This window comes from Trachemys scripta, chromosome 3, assembly GCF_013100865.1.
Source record: "Trachemys scripta elegans isolate TJP31775 chromosome 3, CAS_Tse_1.0, whole genome shotgun sequence".
In the NCBI taxonomy this organism is placed as follows: Eukaryota; Metazoa; Chordata; order Testudines; family Emydidae; genus Trachemys; species Trachemys scripta.
The window spans coordinates 115,111,468-115,123,906 of record NC_048300.1 but is presented as its reverse complement, the minus strand read 5'-3'; the positions used below and the strand labels follow the sequence as shown (position 1 = coordinate 115,123,906).

Sequence of the window (12,439 nt, the reverse complement as noted above, 5' to 3'; positions counted from 1 at the left end):
TCAGAGATTTATATAAAGGTGGAAAAGACTAAATGGAATATGTACAAATCAAAAAATTTAATGGATAGAAATGGATAATACATATGATGAAGTCACCATAGAAATAGTGAGTCATTGGGTATTGTAGAACTGTCAGACAACAAACATATGCAATATTAATTCCACAAACAATTAAAACAATTGTTGTTTCTGCAACTTAATTTAAGTGCCATTTAAATTATTCACCATTTAGAATTTAACATGTAAACTAACTGAACTGTTATATGCTGAAAAGGAATGAGAATTTAGGCAATGTCTGCACAAAGATATTGGATACACTGTTTACATTTTTTCAAAATTCAGCAGTTTCTCTTCCATATGAATTATCAATTACATACACAGTGGTCTTCAAATCAGCAGTTTCCAAACTAATTTCTTATTGTAAGTACTAGGAAAATACTATTTTAGCTGTGTGGTAACTGCTGGTAAAAGCTGACTGATTAAATGGTGATCACTAGAACATTTCACACTTTGGTGTATTGGGGTTCTTTTTAAAAAAATCAATATTCCTGAACTTACAAAACAGGGTATTCTTACAGTTGGCAGATTCTACATGTTGTACAATCTTCTTGTCTACTTACATAGTTTACAAAAGGTACAGTAGAGTGCAGTTTGTACACCTGAATACCAAATATGTTGTCAGTAACAGAATCACGTATCAACTTTGTGCTCTTTCAAATCATAACTCCCAAACCAGAAAAATTATACACTTCAAAATTTCTGTATTCCAGGGAAATCAACATGAAATTTAAATATCTAAACACTTAAAACCCAATTTATGCAACCATTTTGCATTCTTTACCTTTATATGCTGGGAGTGAGGGAAATTTGTATGTACAATAAATTTCCCCCAATTTGTAGTAGACTGATTAAGAAAATGTAAAAACCAAGTTAACAAACCATGTCTCCAAAAACTGTTTTTCTGATTTTATTGGTTTTATTATCTGACTAAAAGAAATGAGGCCCACAGAAGCTCGCACACAAAAATTACACAGCAGGCAGCATAAGATGTTTACGGACTAAAAGTAATTGGATAAAAATTCAATATTGCCATTTTTTTTGGAGTGGAAGGGAGTAAAAAAATTAGTTTTTACTCCAAAATTAGAAGGGCTTGTATTCCTTTTAAAAACATCTTGTATTATATTGGGGCATTTCATAATGAAAAGGATGACATAGTTAATATTATCCTCAAATGATAAAAATCCTGGCCCACTAAAGTCAATGGGAGATTCACCCATTTGCATTTTAATGGAGCCAGGATTATCGAATACAAGATACCTAAAAATGTGACTACCTTGTCACTGATATTCGTTAAATGAACAAAGACATATGGATAACGAAGGCTCAAATCTTGAGCTCAGCACTGATTAAGAGTAGCCAGGCAGGGCACTAGGCAGATGTGTATGTGGCACAGGAAACTCCCTCCACACCCAAGTTGTGTAGCCCCCAGCAGGTCCTCTCTGCAGGCTCAGCCCAATGATGCATAGCCTCACAAATGCTTTATGTTCCCACCAAACCCCAAAGAGAGAGGATCAGCATAGCAGTGGATCCTCCAGCCTTGCCTCCACCCAGGCAGATTGCATGGGAAACACCCTTTTCTGTATCCAGTGGAACAACAAACACATGTGGCTGCAAAGGACCCTCTGCATCTGCAGAGGAAGTTATTTGGATTTGCTCCAAAATGCAGGACATAATGGTAATAAGTTTCCTTTGTCCCTAATTTTTACCTGAAAACCCTATATTGCAGCACTTCCAGAACTAAGGGGAAAAAAAAGGTCTTGTTTTTTTGTGAAAGAAGATTTATGCCTAATTACGGCTGTGGAACCATAGTGCCTAAACGACTAAGCAGGATATTTGAGTCATCATATGCACTTATTTAAAAGAAAATTGAGAATTACTGTTTTGAACCATGTTGGCTTCTTTGCAGTCACACCACCTAATAGTGTGCTTTTTCATGCTGGGAAGCCAGTGGTCACACCCTACTCTGAACATACAGTATAGTCATCTTGTCTGCAAATCAAAAGTTAAGTTCCTAATATCCATATGAATTACTCATGTAAACTATTCCAAAATACATCTCAATAGAAAAGGAATTGTGCCTGATTTCTCCCTTTGGTGATTCCATTAAAAGTAACTTTTCTTGGTAATCTAGGCTTTATGTCTGAAGAATACTTTTAAACATGTTGTATTTCTATAACTTTGGTCATCCTTGTTCTGGGCTTCCAAAATGTACTAATTGTATCCTGGTCAATTTCTATCTTCCAATGCAAACAATACTTTTTTTTTTTTTTTTTTTTTTTTTTTTTTAAGAAGACAAGTTTCCTTTGAGCTATTCAGAACTCCTGTTCTGATAATCTATATTAAACTACTCTGTTCCAGCTGACTGTCTTAGGTCACAATCTAAACCAAATGGAATTGTTGAAAAGATCACAGCAGATTAAAAAAATCATCTCTCATTCTCCGATTCGAATAATTCGCAGCCTAACTTTAGAAAGAATTTCATAACATCTCATTTATGTCACACATCCAGTCAAATGCAAAAGCTAACAGATTACGTAAATAGCTATAAATAAGAAACGATTCCCTTTTTAATAATTCAATAATGCCAGTTTTTCAAATTGTTTATTTTGCTCATACCAAACTGATTATAGAAGTGATAGTAACTCTAGTTAGAAAATGGAAGAAACAATTCAGTTTGCAGTGATATTCTAAACAAAACAAAAACAAAAAGGCGAGTTTTAATAAAAACTAGGATCTGTCCAACTAATGTAATGGATTTGTAAAAACGTTTAGGTTCAATTCAAAGAACACTGCAGTTTTAAACAGAATTGTGTCTGCATGAGATGAAACTATTCCTATGTAGACATCTTGGATAATTAAAAATTTCAGAAGATATTTTACCAATTGATAGACCCGCATAAGAAGAGGCTGTCACAGTTACAAGATTTGTCTCAGATGACAGACAGACAAAAAAAATTAACATACAACGAAAAAAAAAAAGCTCTTTATACTTAATTCTTTATGGCTTTTTGCAACATGGCAAAATATTACAGCTTAAAGCAGACATCTCCTCACAGAGGAGGAAAGAATTTTGCAGTCAAATCAAAAGTATAATAGGAAACAAGTAACATGCAGACCCCTCTATTCTATTTGGCAAAGATGACACTGCAGCTTAATGAAATCTAGAGACGTCAGATTTCTTAAAAAAAAAAAAAAAAAAAAAAAAGTGGTTCAGCTGGAAAAATAAGATTAAAAGTTTTGCTGTAACGAATTTAGGTCCATTCATAAATATTTACTGGCAAATATAACAGACTGCAAAACAGTTGGCTTAAAACTCAAAATATCTCAGGAATTTAAGTAAAACTGCATTGTGTGCCCAATACTGGAAAGAAACTTCTAAGGAATGAAACAAAAATTAACTTAACATTGTTTTATTTGTGTTTTTCTTCCTTCTTCCCATCATCTCTGTGAAGAACTGGTAGAGGGTGAGCCTCAGTGTTGAAGATCCAATGTTCAAATGGAAGAAGATCATCTTCAGAAAAGAGTAAGTATAAGTACCTGGCAAGAGAAAACAGGTAACATGAGACACCATGAAATAACCTCAGGTTTAAAGAAGAGAAAAATGGAACTAATTCATTTTCACAGATAAATATTAATGCCCCACTTCTATAGATGGAAATATTAGGTAGCAGATCTAATGTAAAACATTATCAACCAGTGACATTTACTAATGTTTTGGCACCAAGCATTGGGACTACTTAATTAAAATTGGCTACAAGGCTTGACAGTAGCAGGTGGCGATGTAAAAATTCCTGTTTTGATAAATAACAAAGATCTAAAGTCTAGGTTCTTAAAGTTAAACAGCACTTCCTTTTCTGTTTCATTCTTTTTTGTTACATATTATTCCAGCAATATACAGTCACGACAAGCTTTTATAAATTACCACATGCATCAAAAGAAAACTGAGTGCATGTACTGCATGTCAAATCCTGTTTGCCTTACTCATAAGAGCATGATTTGGTTCAAGGCATGATATTTAAATAAAAAAACAGTGATTGGGACAATACCATGGGTAAATGTTTACTAAATAGGAATATATTAACAGTAATATAATAATCACCATTAAAAACAACATTTACTCACTGTTACACACCGAATTCTTGGAGACACTGTAGTACAGATATAAATTGTACACTCAAATTCCACTGCATGGGAACTGTTAGCAAATGCTGACTTTTTAATTATTACCTCTATACTTTACATTTTTCAAATTACAAAGTTGTATAGCAAAATATAATCAAAATAGTTTTTAGAAATCCCTATATTTTTCTTCACCTTTGTCATTCAGTGCATAGTGCAGTTGCCACTTTCAGGTGAGGCTGCCACATTGGCTGTGTCTACACTAGGGTTTGTCTGAAAAGGTTTCCCAATGTTGATAACACAGGTGGAACTTCCTTGGCAACAGGAACAGTGTACGCAAGGCTCCCAAGGCTATAAAGGACCAAAAGGATCAGCTTTCCCTTTAGAAGGCAACGGAAATCAGAATATTTGTAAGCCATCAGGTATGTTTCTCATTTTAAAGTACCTGGTTAAATGAACCAGTGCCACTGTTTAAAGTAAACAAAAACATTAAAATATATTATAAAACATATTAGAATAGCTTTGGAACATTCTGATTTCAATTGCCTTCTAATAAAATGGAAAATTTCTTCCCTTCCTGTCTGCAGTTACTGGAGGCAATTCAAAGCTGTAGCACAGCCTGTGCTAGCCACGCCCCTTTCTTCAGTCTGCTGCCGAGGATTCATTCCAAAGCTGTGTAAAAACTTGTAAACAATAATTAATAAAAGTGATTCCAATGCCAACAAAGTAACTAGGTGCAGTGAGTCCTTGCTTATACTGTAACTATTCAAGTAAAATGTTGACCCAGTGGGTTTGTAGTCCCCTCTGAGAGCACTAATCGTAGAGGGGAAGGAACTGAAAGTTTGGCAGCATTTTCAGCCACTATTTTGTCCAATTTTTCTCCAAAGAGGAAAAATCCTGTGAATTTAGATGAGCACAAGACTTTTTTGGAGTGAGTATCTATCTTTCAGGTAGGAAGTCATATGTATCTCCTGGGTACTGAGCTGGATGCCATAGCCTTGGCAGAAAACCTCACAGCATCCACTAACGTATCTGCCATGCATGATGTTGTATAGATGTAAAGTTGGATTGATCTCTGCCTGCAAGGGCTTTAAGGTCCTCCAGCCATGACACTGCTCTCAGGTTGGCTTCCATCTTTCTATTTGTTGGATCCTTGTGGAAAAAGTCCCCTTTGGATGGAATAACCATATCCTTTGCTAGAGAAGCTATGGCAGCATCAACCTTAAGTACATTTGTGAGAGCATTCTTCGGCTCTTGAAGCTTGTAGAAGTTGAGAACATGGCTGTTAACATATTTATTCATTTCAGGAGATTCCCTCTCCCCCAGATTACCTCCTCAAAGGATGCATGCAGGGGAATTGCTGCCGAAGGACAAGATTTGGAAGGGAGGTATTTGCTCTAAGATTTGAGGGCATGCTTAGGCTGAAACTGAATCATGGATACAATCTTTTTACACCCGGCTTCAAGCTTCTCAAGGGGGGGGGGGGGAGAGAAAACTTGGTTGCATTTTGTCTGTGTCCTGCTTATAATCAGAGTCTGATAACAGCTCTCCTTCCTCGGTAGAGGAGGTGGTGTCTGGGTCAGAGGATGAATACCTATTTGGTTTTTTGTAGTTTTTCTTACCACCCTTTAATTTCTTTTGGATCTTTTAATTATTTTTTTTACGTGCTTTGCAAGCATGGCCAGCAGGCTGTGCCCTGGATGGGTCTTTTGTGGCTAGCCTTGCGCAGGGTCACGAGTCCTCTAGAAATTTCTCTCTTGGGAGTCCTCCAGTGTAGACTCCCACTCCCCCCAGGTTGGGGGATGGGAATTCACTGCTAGTTTTCTGAATCAAGCTGAGAGGAAGGTGGGGCTGCTGTAAATCTTGCTTCCACCCCAAAAGCACTTAGGACTCATTTCAGGACTTGGGGTAGGACTGGAAGCCCTACTAGTGTCTTATCCTTATGGTCCTGAATTGTCCCAGGACTTATCCTCTTGGCCATCTGAATAAAGTCCTCCCTCATCCTTACAACCTCTGCCTATTCTGCTCTGTTTCCCCTGATCAGGCTTTTCTGTGTTTCTTGAGGAGATGGGGTACCAACATGGTTGTCTGACTCAAAGCTCTGAATCCTAGCAGTGCTAGGGCTGGCTGGCTGAAAACAGGCAAGGCATAACTTGCCCTCTGTAAAGCTTGTTAAAGCTGCCTCACAGATGGTGCACCTTTTAGGCTTAGTCCAGTGCTCATGTGGCTGCTGTACCATCCCTGAAAGAGAGAACTCCAAGTGGCTTCAGCCATGTGCCGCTAAATACCTGGTTTAAGAGGAGGAGCGGAGAACAAAAGGTACGTCTACATTACCCGCCGGATCGGCGAGCAGCAATCGATCTATTGGGAATCGATTTATTGCGTGTAGTGTAGACGCGATAAATCGATCCCCGATCGCTCTCCCGTCGACTGCTGAATTCCAGCAGTGCGAGAGGCTGAAGCAAAGTCAACGGGGGAGCCGTGGCCATCGATCCAGCGCCGCGAGGATGCGAAGTAAGTAATTTTAATATGATCTAAAATACGTCGACTTCAGCTACACTATTCTCGTAGCTGAAGTTGCATTCTTAGATCTATCCCCCCCCGCAGTGTAGACCAGGCAAAAGAAGGGTACTCAGTACAGCCCGAAAACAAAACAAAGCAAAAATATGAAGGCAAAGGAAAGTTTGGAAGCAAAGGAAACCTCCACTGACTGCTGTTGTGGAGGCAGATGATCTGACAGCAGGCTGGAGAAAGGGGCGTGGCTAGCACTGGCAATGCTACAGTTTTGAACTGCCTCCAGAAACAGCAGACAGGAAGGGAATAGCCCATCTGAAGGAAAACTGTGGAAGATGCTAGGCTTCAGAAAAAGCTTCTCTCTTCAGTCCTCCCTATGCATAAGACTGTCAAAATGGGTGTTTGACTGTTACGTGTTTTTTTTTTTTTTTTTTTTTAATTCTTTCACAAAAGTGTGTTTTGGAGCATGGTTTCAGACTGGGTTACTACAACTAATATAATCAGAAACCCTGTTGGCTCAACGATAGTTGACAGCAAAATCTCCAAGAAGCCATAACAATTTTGTTTGGTCAAAATCCTTACATGGATGACTTAAAGGACTGTATTATGGGGCAGAATACTAGATTGTACACTGTGCTCTTAAAAAATCCCACATATATGGACACAAAATTAAAAACCCACTAGGGAAATACACTTTCAGTAGAAACTGCATGATTACATTGTTATTATACAAGGCTGGGTTGCAAAGAATAGAAAGACATGGGGGAAAAAAAGATTGATGCAAGATTTCCTTTATTTCATTAAAAGCTGAGGAGAGAAGGAGGGCCCCTTCTTTGTTCTCTTATCAAGGTTGTATGAATTTACCATGAAAGTTAGTTGCTTTTTTCCTGCTCCATAGATAACATAAAAAGTATTCAGTACAAGAGGACAATCTCACCATCTTGTCTGGTAAAACAGTGGTGTTGGTATTGGCATGTATAACTAGATCCTATCAAAATTGCGAGATGTAATTTCTTAACAGTAAGTATGAAATGTCTTTAATCGAGGTAAAGATATTTCCAAAAGTCACAGAATTCAGTTTATTAATAAAAATGCAATCTGTCTTCCTGCCACATAACAAAAGCTGCATATTGTTCCAGTCAGATTTTACATTACCTGAATGTCAAGATTACTAATGGTAAGTAGTCATCTGTAAAGAAGATCTGTAGAGATTCATTAATATAAATTAAGTCTCCTTGCTAACTTACTTGAGGGTCTCTGAAAGGAAGAAACTCTGCTGCACATCATCATGGCTTTGATGGTTGCTATAAACATCTCTAATTCCAGAATAGCCACCATCTACTCTGCAATGTTGTTCCAGTGCCTGAATTCATGAGAGAAAAAAATTAAATAAAAGAAAATTAATCTTCTGTCAATTTTACTGTTAGTCTGCCAAATCCAATTACTCTGCAGCTAAATGAGAACCTTTTTGTCATAGTCTCCTTGGGAAAGATTTGAAATTGCAGAACTAGATCAATATATTTAGAATTCTTGTATTTTTACTTTTGACAGAGTGCATATATTGGCATAATTATATATTTAGGGGGAAAAAAGCAAAAATGGTGGTGACTTACCTATAAAAGGAGGTTCTTTGAGATGGATGGTCCCTATCTGTGTTCCACATGTGGGTATGCATGTGCACCAGATACCTGAGGCCAGTGGATCTTGCCCCACCTTGTTTGTTTATATAGAAGAGGGTCATCATGTTGTCAGACATTATCTAGGCACATTGGGATCATATGCATTGCAGGCCTGTCTGACTGCCATTACTTCCAAGAGATTGATATGCATCCTGGCCTTCTGAGGTGTCCACATATCTTGTGACTGCTCATGTGGGCTCCCCAATGAGGGATGCATCCGTGATTATTGTCACGTTGAGTGTGGAAGGCAGAAAAGGGACTCCAATACACGTGTTTCAGGTTTGTCCAAAAGGTAAGTGAAGCACTGACATTGACGGAGATTGTCACTACGGTATTTGTGCTATGTCTGTCTGATGTATATCTTGCCCTGAGCCAGGCTTGCAGTCAACGGAGATGTAGCCTGGTGAACGGAATTATGTAAGTACAAGAGGCCATGTGGCTTAGCAAAAAAAGATGGACCTGGACTGTTGTTTGGGGTTTGTGAGTGACTTGTTTTTAATCAGACTGCTCCTGGTATGGAATCTGTCTGCTGGGAAGTAGGCCCTCACTGTGGTCGAGTCCAGGGGCATCCCTATAAAGTTTATGAGATGCTTGGGAGTCAGAGTAGACTTCTCCATGTTTAGGCACATTCCCAAGTATGCCAGGAAGTGGCGCAAGGAAAAGGTTGTCGACAACTTCCAGATATGATCTGCCTGTTAAAAGCCAGTTGTCCAAGTACATGAAGACGGTGTAGTGATTTTATCTCATCTGTGCTGCGACCACTGAAAAGACCTCCACAAAGTTTTTGGGTACGGCTGCCAGACCAAACGGGAGTACTCTGAACTGGTAGTGTTCCTGTCCTACCAGAAAACTTAGGAACCTTCTGTGGGATGGGTGAAAACACCTTTCACACCAGGGCTGCAAACCACGTGCCTTTCTCCAAGAAGGGAATTACTGATGCCAGCATAACCATGCAGAATTTTAATTTGCAAAAAATTAAATAAATAAATTAGCTGACATAGGTTAAAAATGGGCTTCCATTCTCCCTTTTCCTTGGGATCTACAAAATAATTGAGCAAACCCTTTCTCTTGATCCTGAGATGGCACTTGCTCTATATCGCCCTGAACCAGGAGAGAGTCCACCTTCTGTTGGTGTTGCTCCTTGTAAGGGTGGTCCTTGAAGAGGGACTGGAAGGGAGTTTTGGAGAAGGCGAGGAAAGAAACTTGATGGTGTAGCTTAAGTGGATGATGTCTAGTATCCACTTTTCCATTGTTATAGCCCTCCAGTTGTGCATAGAATATGCAAGGTGGCCACCAAAGCAGACTCTGGAAACAGGTGGAGATGGCGCCACTTGCTTTAGTCCAAGGCCCCACAAACCCTAATCCGCCTCTGGTGGATGGGACTGCATATCTTGGGCTCCGTATGCTCTAATGCTTGTGTGGTGATTTTTATGGTCTTCGGTGGTAGAAAGACTGCAGAAGGAACTTGGCTCATACACCTGTTAATGACACCCCCTTTTTGTGGCTGGGATATAAATGCCCAGGGAGCAGAGAGTTGTCCTGGAGTCTTTTAAGTGAGTGCAAAAACTCATCTGTTTTCTCCCTAAAGCTATTGGTTTAATGAAAAGGCATGTCCTCAGTGGAATTCTGAACCTGTCTGGAGAACCCTAAAGATGAAGCCACAACTCTCGCCACATTACTATTGTGGTCACTATACATCTTGATGGGGTACCAGCTGCTCCAACTGCAGTTTGCAATGAGGTTTTAGCCACGATTCTACCTTCCTTAACAAGGGTTTGGGATTAGGCCCTTTCCTCCTGGGGAAGTTTGTCTTTGAATTCCAGGAACTATGAGTAGTTCACAAAGTCATATGACGCTAACAGGGCCTCATAGATAGAGATTCTGAACTCCAGAATGTCCCACCCTGCCCCAAAGCCACTAGTAGTACAAGCAGCCATGGAAAGACCCAGGCAGCAACACCCAAAAACAAACCCTGTGGACATGGGAAGGTCCAGCTGTTTCACTCTGTTGTCCACAGGAATTGTTTTAGTGTGTTGCTGCCTGGATCTTTCCTTTGCTGCTTGCACCACCTGGGACTTTGGGGCAGGGTGGGTGAACAAGTATTCTGTCCTTTTGTTAACACAAAATAATGTTTCTCAGCCCTTTTAGGGGAATAGGGTACACATTGCTTGTGTAGACCATATACTCTAGCTGGTTCTATAATGGTTTCATTCACTGGGAGAGCTACTTGACTGGGTCCCATAGGCTGCAGGGTATCCAAGTGCTTGTGCTGTATATCCTTAACTTCTAATGGGATCTGAAGTATTGCCACCATCCTCCGCAACAAATTATTGATATTGTTTATGGTCATCAGGTGGGGATGATGAAGATGGAGTAATTGCCTCATTGGGTGAGAAAGATACTCCTGTTGGTATGTCCAGTACTGGCATATCCAGCTTGTCGTCTTCCTCTTCCACATACTCCCGCACAGCCAGTGCTGTTGCCTAGGAGGAGAGTAATTCTCTGGTAGAGTGCGTAGATCCTGGGTTTTGTGCATAAAGATCCCATGGACCCCAATAGGGTCAGCAAGAAGGGTCACAAAATCTGGTTGGGGGGGGAGGGGCAAGGCCCCCAAAAGCAGGATATCAGTGATCCCTTGCTTGGGCAGAGGATGGGGTCCAGCAAAACTACTAAAACCCTGTCTGGGCTAACCTCTCTGGGGGGGTGGTGGTTCATCCAGGACATCAGATTCAGCTGATCAGAAGGCTGGGTCAGTCTCCACTGGAGGTACTGTCAGTGGAAGGAAGCTTTGGCGTGTGGTCAGAAAAGGGATTTAATTCCTCCTTGAGATAGTATCCTCCTCTGGGCTGAAAATGTCCCTCAGAAGGGCTGGACTCAAAAGCAGAGGATAGTGTGGGTGCTTAGCATGAGACAATCCACGATGCTGGCACAGACCAACAGATATTACTTTCAAGATTTTCCAGTTTTAGGTGTATGATGCACCTGCGTACCCATATATTGAATAGACATAGGGACCAGCGCATGAAAAACAAACAAACAATAAGTTTATAGAAGAAATTAACTTTGTTTACAAAACTGAATTTTCAGGGTGAGGAAACAAGAAGATTTGACCACCCTCTCATATGTTCTCCGTGGAATCATAGATTCAATGGCCAGAAGAGACCACTGTGATCATCAAGTATGACCTCTTGTATAAAACAAAGGCCCAAAGAACTTCCTCAAAATAATTCCTAGAGTGCATCTTTTAGAAAAACATCCACTCTTGATTTAAAGTGGTCAGTGATGGAGAATCCATCACAACTCTCAGTAAGTTGTTGTAATGGTTAATTACTCTCATGGTTAAGTGACAGACAGTTCAGATTAATCTCATTTTCCTTTCATTAGTAGGGCTCCCTCTATCACAGGATAGTCCCTGTAATCCCTACAGGTATTCAAAGAAAGATCTCTAGCACTGTCTGTTAGATTCCATCATATTAGACTCAATCATCATTAAACTCCTGATTTAATCATGAGATCTACAACAACCTGAAACTCAAAAATGAGTCATATAAAAGTGAAAACGAGGTCAAATTACTACGGATAAACATAAAAAACACCAAAATCAGAAAGGCCAAGGCACAAAATGAGATTAAACTAACTATGGATATAAAGTGTAACAAAACATTTTACAAATACATTAGAATCAAGAGGAAGACTAAGGACAGGGTAGGCCCATTTACTCTATGTGAAAGGCAAGGCAAGAACAGAAAAAGCAGCAGTGGTCCAAGTTTTAAATGCCTGTTTTTGTTTTGGTTTTCACCAAAAGGGTTAGTAGTGATTGGACAACTAACAAGTGAACAGTGTAAATGAAGTAGGACTTGAGGCTGAAATAGGGAAAGAATTACTTAGACAAGTTAAATGTCTTCAAGGAGGCAAACACATTATGGAATACTTAAGGAATTGTCCGAAGAGATCTCTGAATCATTAGCAATTATCTCTGAGAATTCATGGAGGACAGGAGAGATCCCAGATGGTTGGAAAAGGACAAATATAGTATCTATGTATAAAAAGGGGAATAAGGAAAACCC

At 39.6% G+C, this 12,439-nt stretch overlaps 1 protein-coding gene across 1 annotated transcript in view; it reads right to left on the bottom strand.

Annotated features, from left to right (window-relative positions):
- Positions 1-2,199: 2,199 nt before the first annotated feature.
- MAN1A1 (mannosidase alpha class 1A member 1) overlaps positions 2,200-12,439 on the bottom strand; it is a 208,750-nt gene continuing 198,510 nt past the window's right edge. Inside the window, exons 11-12 of the mRNA XM_034765788.1 lie at positions 7,941-8,056; positions 2,200-3,597 (exon numbers count right to left, since the gene is read on the bottom strand). Of these exons, the coding sequence (XP_034621679.1) occupies positions 3,471-3,597; positions 7,941-8,056 (243 nt within the window). The 3' untranslated portion in view covers positions 2,200-3,470. The remainder of the gene's footprint in view (positions 3,598-7,940; positions 8,057-12,439) is intronic.